At 38.3% G+C, this 16646-nt stretch overlaps 1 protein-coding gene across 1 annotated transcript in view; it reads left to right on the forward strand.

Annotated features, from left to right (window-relative positions):
• Positions 1–15993, forward strand: part of DDX1 (DEAD-box helicase 1) — a 43049-nt gene extending 27056 nt beyond the window's left edge. The window contains exons 13-26 of the mRNA XM_075598388.1: positions 1793–1931; positions 2068–2128; positions 2522–2620; positions 4531–4620; positions 5044–5232; positions 6152–6203; positions 6374–6520; positions 9432–9523; positions 10592–10664; positions 10795–10867; positions 10966–11008; positions 13063–13158; positions 15196–15316; positions 15475–15993. Coding sequence (XP_075454503.1) covers positions 1793–1931; positions 2068–2128; positions 2522–2620; positions 4531–4620; positions 5044–5232; positions 6152–6203; positions 6374–6520; positions 9432–9523; positions 10592–10664; positions 10795–10867; positions 10966–11008; positions 13063–13158; positions 15196–15316; positions 15475–15602 — 1403 coding nt within the window. The 3' untranslated portion in view covers positions 15603–15993. The remainder of the gene's footprint in view (positions 1–1792; positions 1932–2067; positions 2129–2521; positions 2621–4530; positions 4621–5043; positions 5233–6151; positions 6204–6373; positions 6521–9431; positions 9524–10591; positions 10665–10794; positions 10868–10965; positions 11009–13062; positions 13159–15195; positions 15317–15474) is intronic.
• Positions 15994–16646: the final 653 nt, after the last annotated feature.

Consider the following 16646-nt stretch of genomic DNA (forward strand, 5'->3'; position numbering starts at 1 on the left):
ATTGTCTTCGAAAATATCAATCCATTTTTTCCCCCTTTAATTAGTACATGCAATATTTGTTTATTGTAACGGGGTTGTTATCCCTCGGTAATTGAAGGATTATGTTCTTGGCTTTCAGGATAGACTTCAAACCACCGTGTGTGTGCAATGGAGACTTGTCCATGTCCTAACATGCACTTGTACAATGTTATATTTGCCTAACAATGTTTGTGTCATCGGAATGCAGTTTCTTTCCGTTTTTCACCAGAAAAAAACCACCTGCTTTACAGCAAACCCTCTTTAAAGCTGCAGACCAAGCAATATTCTACATGTGTGTTTTTTTTAATTAATAAGTTCTGTACTATGAAAAAATACTTGTAGCATTTTTTTTTTTAAAGCAACCTGAATAACCTTTTTAATGTATTATAATGTAATCTGGAGATTAGGAGTGCTTGTAGACAGCAGGCTTGGCAATAGTGCCCAAAATCATGCAGTATCTGCAAAGGCAAACAAGATCTTATTTTGCATTAAACGGGCAATGGATGGAAGGGAAGTAAACAAATGATGCCCCTTAATAAGCATTAGTAAGACTACACCTTGAATATGGAGTACAATTTTAGGCACCATTACTTAAAAAATACATTATGGAACTAGAGAGTACAGAGAAAAGCCACCAAATTAATAAAGGGGATGGACAATGTAATCTATGAGGAGAGGCTAGCTAAATTAGATGTATTTACATTAGAAGAGGGGCGTCTAAGATGAGATATAACTATAAACAAATATATTAATGGACAATACAAGCAGCTTTCAAAATAACTTTTTATCCCAAGGACTGTACAAAGGACTCGGTCATCCATTTTAGGTTGGATGAAAGGAGATTTCACCAGCAACAAAGGAAAGGGTTTGTTACAGTAAGGGCAGTTAAAATGTGGAATTCATTACCCACGGAGACTGTGATGGCAGATACAATAGATTTGTTCAAAAAAAGGTTGGACATCTTTTTAGAAAGGAAAGGTATACAGGGATGTACCAAATAAGTAAACATGGGAAGAATGTTGATCCAGGGATTAATCCGATTGCCAATTCTTGGAGTCAGGAAGGAATTTATTTTCCCCTTATGAGATATCATTGGATGATATAACACTGGGGTTTTTTGTTTGCCTTCCCCTGAATCAATAAGTATAGATATAGGATAAAGTATCTGTTGTCTAATTTAGCATAGGTTGAATTTGATTGAAGCATGTCTTGTTTCAACCTCATCAACTATGTAACATACATTTTTGTTTCAATAGCAACCATTTACAAAGTCACATCCGCTTCCCCCTTTAAAACAGGCTCTGACAATCCTCTTTTTGAGCCCTACCCTCTTTCTATCAGTGTACCAATTCTATCTAGTGCCTGCCTGGCTACATGATTTTCCCCACAGAACTTTGCATCTTTGGTCCTCTTCTGCTGCACTGACAGCCATTTAGTGAACCCCCGAGCCAAATCTTTGCCGATCGATCACAGGAGAAAGGATCAATCGGCAACTCGGCTAATTAATTATCATTGTATAGATTGTATTGTTGCATATATTAAGGGGGGGGGGGGAGAGAAACGGCAGCTTGGACTGCTGCTTTAAATGGTAGTTGATTTTGATAATAGAAGTTTCCTGACTTAGCTTTGTAATTAATGTTAAGTATCTTATCTACTAAAGGTTCAACCTTTAGTGGAAACAGTTGTGAGTTTGTTGTGGTCATACAGTAGGCCAAGGTTACGTAGAAAACGTTATATTCTGTTAATTTTGTATTGTTTGTATTTTTTTTGTAAGGAAGCGCAGAGGTGGCTCAAACCAAGAATTTCCCTAATGCACCAAAAGCGCTTATTATTGAGCCTTCACGCGAGCTGGCTGAGCAGACGTTGAACGTGGTGACAAAATTTAAAAAATATGTGGACAATCCGAAACTGAGGTAACTCATTACATTGTACTGCGTACACACTGGGTTTTGCACCATTTGCTATTTCTAATGCAGAACTATAAGGGACAACATAGTTAAAAAAAAAAATATATATTTTATTTACCCTTGCTTTTTATTTTGTTTTTAGGGAACTCTTGATAATTGGTGGTGTTGCGGCAAAGGATCAGTTGGCTGTTCTCGAGCATGGTGTAAGTTTGAAAGCTCTTGTAACTTTTGCATTGTAGGATTACACATTTCAATATAATTAAACACGTCTAATGTTACTGTAGTTACCAAATTGTGTTGCTATGTGGACTCTTACTAGAATTTTTCTTTAATTCTGTGCTAGAACATGTCCAGCTACATATGTAGCGGGCGTTACTTCACCGCTGGTGTATTGGCCTCGTCCCCTTTTTTGGCAAGACTAAACAATGGCATCTACTTCCTCTGGCGCATTGTCCTACTGCAAAGTGGTGCCAGATGGTGCATTGATGGCTGCTACATCTGTATATTTGTAATAGTAAAGAGTACTGAGATCTCTTGTATACTCTTGTTTGGTAGTTGGTCCTTCAATAATAATATATATATTTCTTTTTTGACAGGTTGACATAGTGGTGGGAACTCCTGGCAGAGTTGATGACCTTATATCAACAGGAAAGCTTAACCTGTCTCAAGTTAGGTTCCTGGTACTTGATGAAGCTGTAAGTTTGAATGCTTTGTACCCTCAACATTTTACCAGTTCACTTGCATATTATTTGTGCTTCTGGAGTATGCCTACCTAATATAAAATGTATTTTCGATAGTGTATGTCACTAATGTTTGGCATTACAGATAGAGATGTGCAAAAATAAACAAAACATTGCGGCTTTCTGCAAAAAAAGTTTTGTGAAATAAAGTGACCAAGTTCTTAAAAAAAAAAAAAAAAAATAATTATAAAAATAGATTAAAACAGCTCAGGATCTTACTGTATGACCTAGATTTTTACATTTTTTGAATTTTTTTTAAAGAAATGAAATAAATGAAAATATGAAAAAAAAAATTGTGCAAAATTAAAAAAAAATAAAAAAAAATCTTAAAGGATGACATTATTTATAAAAAAAAAATAACCCCCAAATTTTCACGAATTTGCAATATTCACAAAAAGAATTGCAAGCTAAAATACGACCTGTTGTATAGTTGAACATAGATTTCTTATAATCGATATCAAAGGGTGTATTGACTCCTTTCATAAGATTTAAATGTGCAGTTCCACTGGACCACATTGAACCCATGACAATCAAATAATTAAAAGGTAAATACTAATAGTAATAACTTTATTTCATATAGCACTTTTTCTGCAATGGTGCTGAAAGCGCTTTACAGTATAGCGTGCGAGACAGTCCCTGCCCAGATGAGTTTACAATCTGTTTTTGGTGTCTGAGGCGCAGGGAGATAGTGACTTGCCCAAGATCACAAGGAGCGGACTTGAACCAGAGTCAGTGTCTTTGCTCACTGAGTCACTGCTTCTCCACTAGCTAATGAAAATAACTTTAAGAAATGCCTATCCAGTATTTTAAGGGGAAAAGTCTCTTTGGGTTAAAGTCTAAAAATGGTCACTTGTTTCAGCATACAACTGAGATTGAAAAAAGGGTGGTTGTCAGTTTTTTGGCCACCTTTGTAAGATTAACAGTCCACTTATTCACACAACCTGAGTGCTAACTACAGTGGGAATATAGAAAGATGGCAGAACTTTCTTTTGTTTCATGTGAGTCTTTAGTCACTTAGTTTAAACCCATTACATGGATGAAAAAATTAGGTCCATTTTAGTCCAGGGATGGGGCAACTCAAGTCCTCGAGCCATCAATAGATCAGGTTTTAAGTATATCCCTGTGTCCGCACAGGTGGCTCAGTTGAAGACTGGGCCACTGATATAGCCACCTGTGCTGAAGCAATGATATCCAGAAAACATGACCGGTTGGTGGCCCATGAGGACTGTAATTGTCCCACCCCTGGTTTAGTCACTAGTGGGACACTGCTTTGGTTGCCTGTTTCCCCTCAGAAGCACCGTATAAACAGGAATATTTTTTTACATTTTGTTTGGAATTTACCTTGTTTTAATCAAACAAATATGTAATTTTACAAATAACATTATTCAGGTATTTGTTTTGCTGTCATTCATGCAACATTTTGCAGTCACGTGTCCTCCCCCCTGAGGCTCTTATTCATGTTTTGTCCAGTATTAGAAAACATGTTAAATAGAGGTCATATTTAATTAAATGTGATTGTTGGACGGGATCAAGAAAAACTGTTGACCGTTCTGCATAGCTATGCGTAAGTTTCAATTGTGTGAAAACTGTATACATTTTACACACCCACTTAATGGGGGGAAAAACAAGCTTTTAGAAATGAAGAAAATGTGGTTCTTTTTTTGGTTGGATAGAAAGAACTCCTTATTCAAAAGCTTTGCTGCTGAATAAACCTGTGACTGTTGTCTGCAGTGTCTTACATGCTTTTTAAGTAACAATGGAATTTATCCATTCTGCTTTGGAGAGGCAAAAGTGGTCACAAAATGTGGTGCAAAAGTTGCCACAGTTCCTGACGCACACATTTTCTTATTCTGTTTTGTGTACAGGACGGACTGCTTTCTCAGGGTTATTCCGATTTCATCAACAGAATTCACGGTCAAATTCCTCAGATCACATCGGATGGAAAGAGGCTGCAGGTAAGGAATTAAAATGGAGAAATCAGCGGAAACCTTGAAGTACAATGTCCAGCGCAGGACGAATGTAGACGTTTCTGAACACATAATAAGAAATGACAACCTGTAAAACAAAGCCAATTATTACATGAAGGGACGGGAGCGTGAGATCTGACTTTTGAACGGACTAACCCCTCTCCCCTGCTTATTAACCCCCGAGGACCAATAGCCATTCATCAATACAACAGCCAATGGGCACATTCTCCATAAAGGGCTCAGTTTTCGTGTGGAAATGCTGGCCCTTGGCTAAGAGCCGAACAAGCCTCCCAGTTAATGTTCCCTTCTGTTCTGAGGGATTTAGCCGTTTATTGCATGGCCTTCAAGTAAAGTGCTGTAGTCACACTAGTTCAGATACATTTTAATGCATATACCTTTTTCATCTGTTAGGTGATTGTGTGTTCTGCAACTCTACATTCATTTGATGTGAAGAAACTGTCTGAGAAAATCATGCATTTCCCCACTTGGGTAGACCTTAAAGGAGAAGATTCTGTCCCTGAAACTGTGCACCATGTTGTTGTCCGTGTCAACCCTAAGAAAGACAAGTCGTGGGAACAACTTGGCAAAAATCATATTCGGGTAAGTACATTTCTACCATCACATTTTTTATGCATAAGTAACCTAAATAAATCCAACTATAAGATGCCAAGTAGAGGTTGTAAAAAAGTGGTCATCTAAATCCTTTCCTATTCTACTGCAAATGTGTAGAGATTACTCGGTGTTGACTGGTAGACGTAGATATCAACTATGCTGTTATTTGCCTTAAAAAATAAGACCGCATATTGTAATTGTCATGATGGTTTCCTTTTATGTCCGCCCCCCTCTCCCTTTTGTTCTTTCTGTACTACCCTTCCCCCGCCCCCAATTGAAAATTCAATAAAACTATTTTGATGGGAAAAAAAAGCCATATTTTGCCAACAATTCTGTGAATTCGAATTCACTGTTCAAGGTAGACTTCCATTTATTTTTGTATGTTTTTTTAACCATTCATGGAATCAAAATAAAAAATGTGCATAGTATTTATGCATGAATCTTTGAGGCCATGGAGATCCTGGTACTCAAATTACAGTCCTAGAAAAGAAAAGGTATTTAAACCAACTTAGACAATCAGAGAAATCTTAATCCAAATAATTTTTTCTAATGGCAAGACATTCTGGCAATCGCATGGCCCTGGATCCATCCCCTATTGTTCTGAGCGGCAATAGTAATACTTTTTTATTCCGATAGTGGCTGTGGTCTTTTTCGAGTTCTGTGTATCATCAACAGCAAAAATAGCACAAAATTGTGCCGCTCCATGATCGCCACAAGGGCGCCAATGGTACCCTTTCAGAACAGTTCAAGGTCACCATAGGAATCCTAAAGATACCTTTACGATTGTGTAGACTCACAAATTGCAGAAAGTGTTCTTCTTTTCTGAGAACAATTTGAAGTATGCATACTCTATATTCTATATATTTTTAGTTTTCTTGCTTTTGTCTCACTTTGTTTCTTTTTTTAGACTGATGAAGTTCATGCTAAAGATAACACTAGGCCTGGAGGAAATTCTGCAGGTAATTCTTCAATTAGTTTATAATTATATTATTATTAAACGCAGTGGCAAAGCGCTTGCACTTCAACAAAGTAAAGATTTGAGATCTCAAGTTAGTTGGGAGGTTTGTTTCAGTACTTGTTAGCATGTCTTTTTTTTACAGTTTAATGGATGTACCTTTTCAACTTTCAGAAATGTGGTCAGAAGCAATAAAAATGTTGAAAGGAGAATACACAATCCGTGCAATAAAGGAACATAAGATGGATCAAGCCATTATATTCTGCAGGACTAAAGTAGACTGTGATAACATGGAGCAGTACTTCATACAACAAGGAGGAGGTAATCTTACTGTTGGCTGAGTTGTAAATAATAGCTGTTTTCCTAAAAAAAAAGAAAGGGTGAAGCTTTTAGTAAGCCATATTGCTTTATTCTTAAGACCTCTTCCTCAGCATTGAAACTTCATATAGTTAAGGGACCCGTTTCACTTCCTTAGTCCAAAATGTCTATTTCATTTTACTTTGGGTTTGTATTTGTTTATTTTGTGTAAAACTATAGTGTACTCAGTGATCCATTACAAAGTGTAGATTTCAAAACCATTTTTTTTCTTAATGGATATACATGAGTAAGAGAACTGAGGTTTCAAAATACACATTTTCTTTCATCTATATGTTGTGGCGCAATATATCTAGTACAATGTTGAACTACATTTTCTCTTTCCAGATCTCATGCTTTATTATGAAGCAATCCATTTGTTTTCAGATTCACGAAAGTGCAATTAAGATTGTTATTGTATCTGTTTAACTCCACATTGCCTGCTTAATCAGATGCACTTACTTTTGACGAGCGCAAAAGATGGTGTATATTCTCTATTTGCCATTTTAAACACGCATCTCATGCCTAGTTTTGAATATGTAGATTTTTATATAGCGCCATCCATGTATATAGTGCTTCACAGCAGTAATACGCGTGACATAATAATGTAACACATCATTTTCAGACGTAAAAGTAACAATAGAAAAATGCGACCATCCCTGAAGAGCTTACAATCCAAGCGATTAGTTGAGCGAATTTACAGAGACAGAAGGGGGTGCTATTGTAAATGCGCCTGCAAGTGGTCAAGGTCAATGCATGAGTTCTATAGAACCAGCAAAAGGAGCTACCCATATGCTTTGTTAAAGAGGTGTGTTTTTTAGATGTGCCTTAAAGGTGCAGTGAGGTTGCTAGTCGTATATTGAGGGGAAGGGCATCCGGGAGTGAGCAGCTTAAGGCTGCGTCCATAGGACTGCAGCCGTGCGGAGGCTTAGGGAAAGCGGGTGCTTTCCCTGGCCTTGGTCCGCGGGCGTGTCGGGGGGTGGGGGGGCTGTGACGTCATGGAGCTGGTTCGCCCTCATTGGGCGAACCGCACACGTGACCGGCGCTGCACTCCCGTGTGCGCGAAAATCTATCTTTTGAAAAAGACCTACGCTTCCGCACGCTTGCGGAAGCGTGCGCGAGCCCCTGCTAAAGCCGCTCTCATTGCGGCTGCAGGGGCTCACTGAGAAGCGTCAGTGCGCATCAGCACGGGTCAGCGCCTAAGCGCTGACTCTGGACGCTGCCTTAAACTGGAGTGGGCTTTAAATACAAAAGGGGTAGACAGAAGACCTTCTTGAGCAAAACACACGAGTCGGGCAGGTATACAGCGAGAAATTAGGGCTGAGATGTAAGGTGGGCAGGGTATAGCCTTAAGAGAGTAGAGTTTTGTAACTTATGCGGGATGTAATAGGAAGCCAGGATAGGGTTGAGTAATATACCGATATATTGAAATACTCCACACTTAACACCCACCACCCTCTAACCCCCTTGGAACACTCAACCCCTTCCCCTCTCCCCTCTCAACTCCCAGGGAGAACCTGACCACGTATTTCTCCCCCCCATGAACCCCTAATTCTCCTCCCCACCATGTTAACACTTTACCCTTTCTCCTATACACTGCACTGCTTTACTCACTCACCCTTTATGAAAGTGTTAAACATTTACTGTAGTGCCAACGAGTATTCTAAAACAAATCTGGGGCATTCACCAACAAGACCCAGGTTACTGCTGGGTACATGCTGCAACATTTCAGTGACATTTCTGCAGACAGACTAATGGCCCATCGGATTAACAGCAGGGGTCCCTGGCAGTCTCATTTAAACTGAATGGGACTGCCAGGGACCCCTGCTGTGTTAATCCGATGGGCCATTAGTCTCTGCAGAAATGTCACTGAAATGTTGCAGCATGTACCCAGCTCTTGGTGGTGATAGCCCCAGATTTTCCAAGGCAAGTTTAAGAATACTCGTCGGCGCACCTGTAATACAACAGATTTTTTTATTTTTTTACTATACAATTCTTGATGATATTTTTAGAAGTGAAAGTGTTATTAAATGGAGGGAGTATCTTGGGTGAGAGTGACGGAATGAGGGGGATACTTGGATGATTGGACCAGTGTAGGTGCGGAAAGGTTAAGTGCAGACATGGATAGGGTTTGGGAATGAAGGTCTCTTTGTTCTAGTAAATCTAAAAATCTTTATTTTGACAGCACATTTTATTTCGTTTTGCTAGAACATTTTCAGACTTCTTAAAACACATTTATCATGATATATATTATCGCGACACATTTTTTAAAAATGTCTTTATCATGGTGAGAAATTTGATATCGCCCAACCCTAAGGCAGGAGAGGGATTCCAGTAGGAGATACTCGAATTTAGGAGAATAAAGTGATTCTAGCAGCAGCGTTTAGGATAGATTGCAGGGGAGATGTGCGATGCAGGAAGGCCGGACACTAGAAGGTTACAATTTTCAAGGCGGGAGAGAAGAGGGCCTGCGTTAGTTTTAGCAGTAGAGTGACACAGGAAAGGGTGTGTCTTTGAAACGTTATTGCAACGTGCAATGAATAGCAAATAAACAAAATACCAAACCGTTTTAAAGAGCTGAATGGTTAGTTGAAGTGCTGAAAACCTTGAACTGATCCTGCATCCAGTCACAAGTGGAGATTTCCCCTGTGTGAATCTCTGTACCTCTTGGGGAATTAAGGGATTTAGTGGTGTGTGGGACTTGCAGTTCTCAATTTTTTTTATGGTTGCACCAAATTTTACATGGCTGTTATTTTGTATCATGTGTAGTATAAACATTATTTCAGAATAATATAGTCTTGGACATGGATGAAGAGCTTTGCATTTTGCTCCCTTTTTTTAATCACCATTGTAATGTTTTCATTTGGTTAATTTCTAGGACCTGATAAGAAAGGACATCAGCTTTCGTGTGTATGTCTCCATAGTGACAGAAAACCTCATGAAAGGAAGCAGAACTTGGAAAGATTTAAGGTAAAATAGTGTAGTGTGTTTCAGGATGGCAGATACTGAGTTCAAATCACTATTTACTGAAAAGAATGTGTTCTCAAATCCATGTACAAAATAACATAAATTAACTGTTTTTTTTAATCTGTTATTTTCTGCCACTATTATTGCAAGCTTTGTAGTATGGGATCAGAGACTTCAGTTCGCTTTAGTATATTGTAATTAACGATCTTCCTCCTGAAACTTTAGACAAGCTTACCAATATTTTCTGTAACTTGAAATCCTGGTCAGTTGAGCATATCTATTTTAAAATTTGTCGAACTATGAAAAATTTGACTATACAACAAGTATGCAGTTTTCCTCTAGTTGTTTTAACCTCTCCTCAGGGCCCTGAGCCAGACTGGGCTTTTAAGGCATCCTCCCAACATTCTATTCATATGCAAGTTATTCACATGTTCACCTAATGCGAGTGCATTGGGTATTTCCGAATAATGCCTACAGTCCCCTAGGAGAGATTGGCAAACCACTGTTCTATACTATTAACTAGCGGTATCAGAAGATGGATTTTGCAAGGAAAGATTTGGATCACTGTGTCATTAAAAAATAAATAAAAAATAAGGGTGTACACTTGATCATTTCAGAAGGGGGGTTATAGATTAGTGGTCGGAATACTTTCCCCCCCGTATGGCTGTCTGAAGTGTTAATATCAGCTCTTACCTTCCGTGAAACACATGTCTCAATCAAGGCATTAAAACTGCCATACTGTTTACTAAGAAGTGGAATTGCCATGGGGTATCTGATGTCCTCTCTGGCTTTGGAGCAGCTGACTGCATTAACCTTGCTTACCTTAGGCCCAGGTAGATGGAGTAATAACAAAAAAATATATCACTTTTGCAGTATTATTGTATGCGTATATTGCCCAACGCGCTAGCCCAGGTACTAATCAACGTTTTGTGTGTTCAGGGAAAGAATGAGCGGGTTCAGTATAAGATTATCTAATGGCATCTCTTTTGGTAAACTACTTTGCCTATAATCTGAATGAATAATTATTGCATTATTGCCAGAGAAGAAACCGTTTTTGTTTTGTTTTGAAAGAAAGTGGAAGTGAGGTTCCTGATTTGCACAGATGTGGCTGCCAGAGGCATAGATATCCGTGGAGTTCCATATGGTGAGAGCTTTAAACTGTAATGTCATTATTCATTGATCTGTTAATTAATTAGTTGTTTGCCAGGTCTAGCAGAAAACTTGGTGTATGTGCGGCTCCAGATTGGTATAACTATTTTTGGTTTGTCATGCAGTTATTAATGTTACCCTTCCTGATGAGAAACAGAACTACGTCCATCGCATTGGTAGAGTGGGGAGAGCTGAAAGGTACAGCCCAAATACTAATATCCTTTTGTCCTTGTCTTGTTTTAAACCCGACTGGAAGATCAGCCCATTAATCAAATGTCTACGGTTCAACTTTTCAGGATGGGTCTGGCCATTTCTCTGGTGGCAGTGGAAAAAGAGAAGGTAATGCTTTCAATACCTCAGCTGCTGATTTAATAAGTATGGATGGCAGAGGTGGCAGTAGAATTATGTTGCATACACTTATCTGAGTATTCTGGCCTCAGATACAGGATGTTCAATCCTTAATTTTAGATCGTTAGGTGTTTTATCATTTACAACTGTCATAAAGAAAAAAAAGTGAAGCTGTGAGGAAGAAGAAAAATCGAATTTGGTTTGTCTACAATAGTTATTTTTAAACGTGTTTTGGTTATCTATTGAAATATAGTAAGTTACTAATTGTTAATAACTGATTTGTATTATAGGGCACTTACATATTGTTTCCAGTGATTTTAGATGCATATTTTTCCAACAGGTCATTACTTTAGTTTGGGGATATTTGCGATTTGCATTATTATAGAATAGAACTGGTACATTCCCTTTATTCCCTTTAATGTATTTACCATAAGACAGGCTATATCTCAAGTCTATACATTTGTAGGAAAATGATCATTAATGAAACCTCTTCAAATAATATACTGTAGTACATTACAGTGTAAGATGTAATCTGAAACATGTACAGTGTAAGATGTCAGCCCTCCTGGACATATCCACACAACCAATACAAGAAAACACAAAAATACTACATTAAAATGGTAGAAATGATTATATTGTCCTGTGATGTTTACAAGCATTGAAATGGACATCATCAGTCTTGAAAGTGTTAATTTCTAAACATCAGAGTTGTTGTGTTTTTTTTTTTTGTTTTTTTGTTTTTAAATACACAAGTCTTATAACAAATCAGCCATTTGGTTGCATCTTTTTGATCAACAAATTATTCATGCCTGCTAACCCTGTCAAGGTAAATGCCATTTTAGAAGATACCTATACTAAATATATAATATTTCTTATTGTCTTATGGACTAAACTTGGGGAAATACGTGAAAATGCCTAAAGGGTTAAATGAATTAAGCATAATGCTATCTGTTCAGTGCAATAAAAAATTGCCAAAAGCCAGAAACACAATTCCATTACTTTTCTGAAAGAAGATTGTGGGTGCACAAGTTACTTAGTGCAAAGTAATAATATATACACATTTATGTTATGTCTGTCATAAACGCACTGTCTCTTCAGTAGAGCATGAACTTCAGACTGCCACAGAAATGTGATTATACCCATTTGCTAATTGGAGAATTAGAAAGGATCTCAGCGCCTAAAAGGAGGGTCTGGATACGCCCAAAATACTATTCTAGTCTTGAAAAGTGTTAATTTGTAAACATCACAGTGGTATTACAGGCATACCCCGCATTAACGTACGCAATGGGACCGGAGCATGTATGTAAAGCGAAAATGTACGTAAAGTGAAGCACTACTTTTTTCCACTTATTGATGCATGTACTGTACAGCAATCATCATATATGTGCATAACTGATGTAAATAACGCATTTGTAACAGGCTCTATAGTCTCCCCGCTTGCGCACAGCTTCAGTACAGGTAGGGAGCCGGTATTGCTGTTCAGGACGTGCTGACAGGCGCATGCGTGAGCTGCCGTTTGCCTATTGGGCGATATGTACTTACTCGCGAGTGTACTTAAAGTGAGTGTACTTAAAGCGGGGTGTGCCTGTATTTAAACCTATTTTTGTGATGTTGTCTGACGTTTGCTCATCAATGTATTTTAATACCATGAATATTGAAATATATCATGGTAGAAATAAAACGAATGTATGAAAGATATCTAATGCTGATAAAAAAAATAAAATACATATGATATACATATAGATATACATATACATATATATATATGTATCTATATCCTGTTCACTCATGTATCTATGTATTTGTAACCATGTATTGGTCATCATAACTCTGCTGTCTTGTTGACAAAGGCCAATTGATGGTGAAAAGGAGAGAATCATTATATATGGAAATATATATAAAATGGGGTATTCTGGTTGTTTAGTAATCTAAAGACTAAAATTATATTAAGGAAGAATGGGTTAGTCTAAGCCAGTGACTACTGATGAATTGTAAACCACAGGGAGCTATTGGCAGATGCATTTTAAAATAGTATCTCTGTTTAGGTTTGGTATCACGTGTGCAGCAGCCGTGGGAAAAGCTGCTATAACACCAGACTGAAGGAAGATGGTGGATGTACCATTTGGTACAATGAGATGCAGGTATTTTTCTTTTGCACGTCTTTTTGTGGAGAAACCTACAACTGTCTTGAATGCAAGAGTGGGCAGAAAAATATTAAAAAGCATGATATTGCATGCATTGCCATCACTTTGAACACTACCTTAGAACAATTGTTATAGATGTTTAATCTGAAGAATTAACAAGGTCCACTGCATGCAGTAATTGGAAAGAAAGGGTTATAGTGATACTTCTCATCTTCTGTAAAGTTACAGATCATTGAGGCATTTAATCAATGTAAAGCAGCCATCATTTTGCTTTATTTTTCTATGCAAAGGGGAGACAGATATTATTAGGGCCTATTTGCGTTGTTAAGGCAATCCAAGCCAGTTCATTCCTCCCCCCCCACCCCACCCCAATTTTAATACAGCATTGACGCAGAGGTCTCCATAGCAGAACCCCATTAATTTAATTTCCGGGGACCCCCTGCTTCCGGAGATACTGAGCTCTGTAGGGGGTACCGGTTGCCACTCCAGGGTTCACTGTGTGTCTGCTTTTCAAAGCTACTGTGGCCTTCGGGCCAATAGGAAGCCGTGACGTCACCCGGGTGTGCAGCTTTCTATTGGCCCATGTGACACGGATGCTGAAAACTGCAGGAGATTCCGGCACCCCCTTCGGAAGTAAGCACAGCTCAACCCCGTTATAGCGCGATCCGCTTATAACGCGGTTTGAGCATGGACCCAGAATTAAAAAAAAATAAAAACTCAGAGAGACTGTGTGTGTGTGTGTGTGTGTGTGTGTGTGTGTGTGTGTGTGTGTGTGTGTGTGTGTGTGTGTCTCTGTAAAAAAAAGAAAAAAAGTATTTCCAGCTACTACTGAAATTAGGGGCTCGCCTTATATTCTAGGGTCACCCTGTAATTGGGCAAATACGGTATATAGTTGGTACAAAATAATAAGTTGACATTACAGGTTACTTAAAAACATGTTTAAAGCAGGAAACAGCTGAAGTTTTGAAAATTTGGACATTATGCGGTTTTGGGAGACCCCCAGTAAATTGTTCTTAAGTGTGGTGTTCGGTAAGTGAAGGAAGTGTGACCGGATTCTTTATTGAACCTAGGAACCATAAACTGGTCTCTGGAGGCTGTTCTAAAGAGAGTTTCTGTGTAAAGTAGGGATGTGAAGCCTGTTCAGATAATTGGGTAATTTGTCCAGAAAAAATTTGAAGGTGAGAAAAAGCTGTATGATGCAACGGATAGCCAACCTAGTCCAATTATCTTATCACAATAGTGGGTGTTGAAATTCTGTAATAAGATAAACCACCACATTGTGTAGTAAAAATTGTCACGTTTGCCGAAAGGAATTTCGGGTGCTGTACCTTGCACTACATTCTCATAGTCCATGATTGAGATTGACATCTGTGCAATGCAGTTTCCGACAAATGGCCTTACACAGGATTTATTTCTATAAAGTACACCCAGTTTGGAATAGTTTTTGTATGTCCGTTTGTCAATATGCAAACCAAATAACCAAATATTTTTTTAGATGCACTAATTGATTTGGACTTTATTATCTTTTTGAACTGGGAACAGTTCTTCTTTCATGCAGCATTATTCAACCAATAAGTATTTCTAGATAGACCATTAGTTTGTGAGCGCTTCTTTGTTTGTTTGTTATTTACATATTGAGATACGCCCTGTTTAAAGCATGTGGTCCAGTACCAGAGTATTGGAGCTTGTTCATCATCATAGCATGTGTCAACATTATCAAAAGCTTTTGCATGATCTAGGAATATTGCCAAAGTCAACTGTCCATGTTCCATACCACACTGGATCTCCTCGCATATTTTTAAGAGGGTCGTTACTGTAGAGTGATTAGTTTGAAAACCAGATTGGAATTTACTAAAGACATTTCACTACTTATAATGGTTGCTTAATTGGGAATTAAACCCTCTTTTATGATTTTGGATAGAATAAAATATAATCTGTACTGTAGTTGGAAACCCATGTTTTTGTCGCCACTTTTGAACACTGCAGTTCTGTTGAAGGAAATATTGTGAATGTTTATTTATTTTTGTTATTTAGTTGTTGTCTGAAATCGAAGAGCACCTGACCTGCACTATATCCCAAGTAGAACCTGATCTCAAAGTGCCCTTGGATGAATTTGATGGAAAGGTGGTCTATGGAAAAAGGAGAGCTGGTGGTGGTAAGACAAAATGAACACTTGACTTTTTTGCTTAGTTGTAATGCTGTTTCAGTTCACCTTTGTGTTGATGACTCACTAGACCATTTTTAATTTCTGTGATTTTTAATTATTCTTTTTAATGTTACTGTTCAGTAGTTAATTTTTTTTCTTTTTGCTAGGTGGGATGTATAAAGGACATGTCGATATGTTGGCACCAACCGTACAGGAGTTGGCTTCGTTGGAAAAAGAGGCTCAGACATCTTTCTTGCATCTTGGATATCTTTCTAACAAGTTCAGAAGCTTCTAAATGTACATTGTAGAATTGTAATAGTCATATCTTCACTGCTGGAGGTACTTTGAACAGTCAATGTGTATGTGTTTATAGCATAACTAGATGAAATGCGAAAAGTTAGCGTGTGCCCAGGGGACATATTACAAATTGAAAATAAATATTCAGGTGCTTTTAATGTTGAGCAGCACTTGTCAAATAACTCAATAATATTCTAAACACTGACATGAAATGAACTGCAAATGTAGGGTTTCATTTGGGGACTTTTCCTCTGTTTGTATTTGATTTTTAGTTTGTGCAGACATGGTTAATATTAAATGAATCCTCAATGTAATTTAGTTTTTCTTTAACATTTGACCATTTTTTGCATGCAGGCATATGAAAATAAATGCATTTAACCACAATTAAAGCGGTTGGGTTTTTAAACACTTTCTTTTTCCCCCCTCTTCTTGGGGAATGTCTTATTTGCCATAGTCAATAGTGAGATCATTTTTACATTTAGTTGTATGAAGGCTAACCCCCTTACAAAAAGGCAAAGTAAAATTCAACGTTCAGCTGGGGGCCAAGGGTGGACCTTACCCCTCCACTCTTCAGTTTCTGCCATGTTTTAGGGTCCCTCTTCCAGACACTACTGTTACCTCCTGGTTCGCTGACCGCGTGGCTGATGTATGCATCCCATGGACATGTTTTCCCTTTACTCTTGACACCGCTTCTGTCTGTGTTGGCACGCACCAATGACGTCAATCTGAAAACTCCTGCCCACTAAAATAGAAAGCGCTACAGATAGGCACTGTTGTAAATACTGGGAGGGAAATTGATTGTTGGTCTCTACTCCGCTCCCCCCCCCCCCCCCCCATTGTCTAATCCCCCCTCTGCTTAAGTTGCATGTGCGGTAGTGAGAGGCTGTCTGTTGGTCACCCTGGCAAACTCTGACATGCATCAAGACTACTGCTAAAAAGTGCCTACTCAAATGTCTATCTTTAATAACTGGTTTAGGGGTTCCATGGTAGAATCCTTCAAGGAAGCCAGAGAAGAAGCGATTCAGGCTTCAGTCATGCATCC

This window comes from Ascaphus truei, chromosome 4 (genome assembly GCF_040206685.1).
Source record: "Ascaphus truei isolate aAscTru1 chromosome 4, aAscTru1.hap1, whole genome shotgun sequence".
Taxonomy (NCBI): domain Eukaryota; kingdom Metazoa; phylum Chordata; class Amphibia; order Anura; family Ascaphidae; genus Ascaphus; species Ascaphus truei.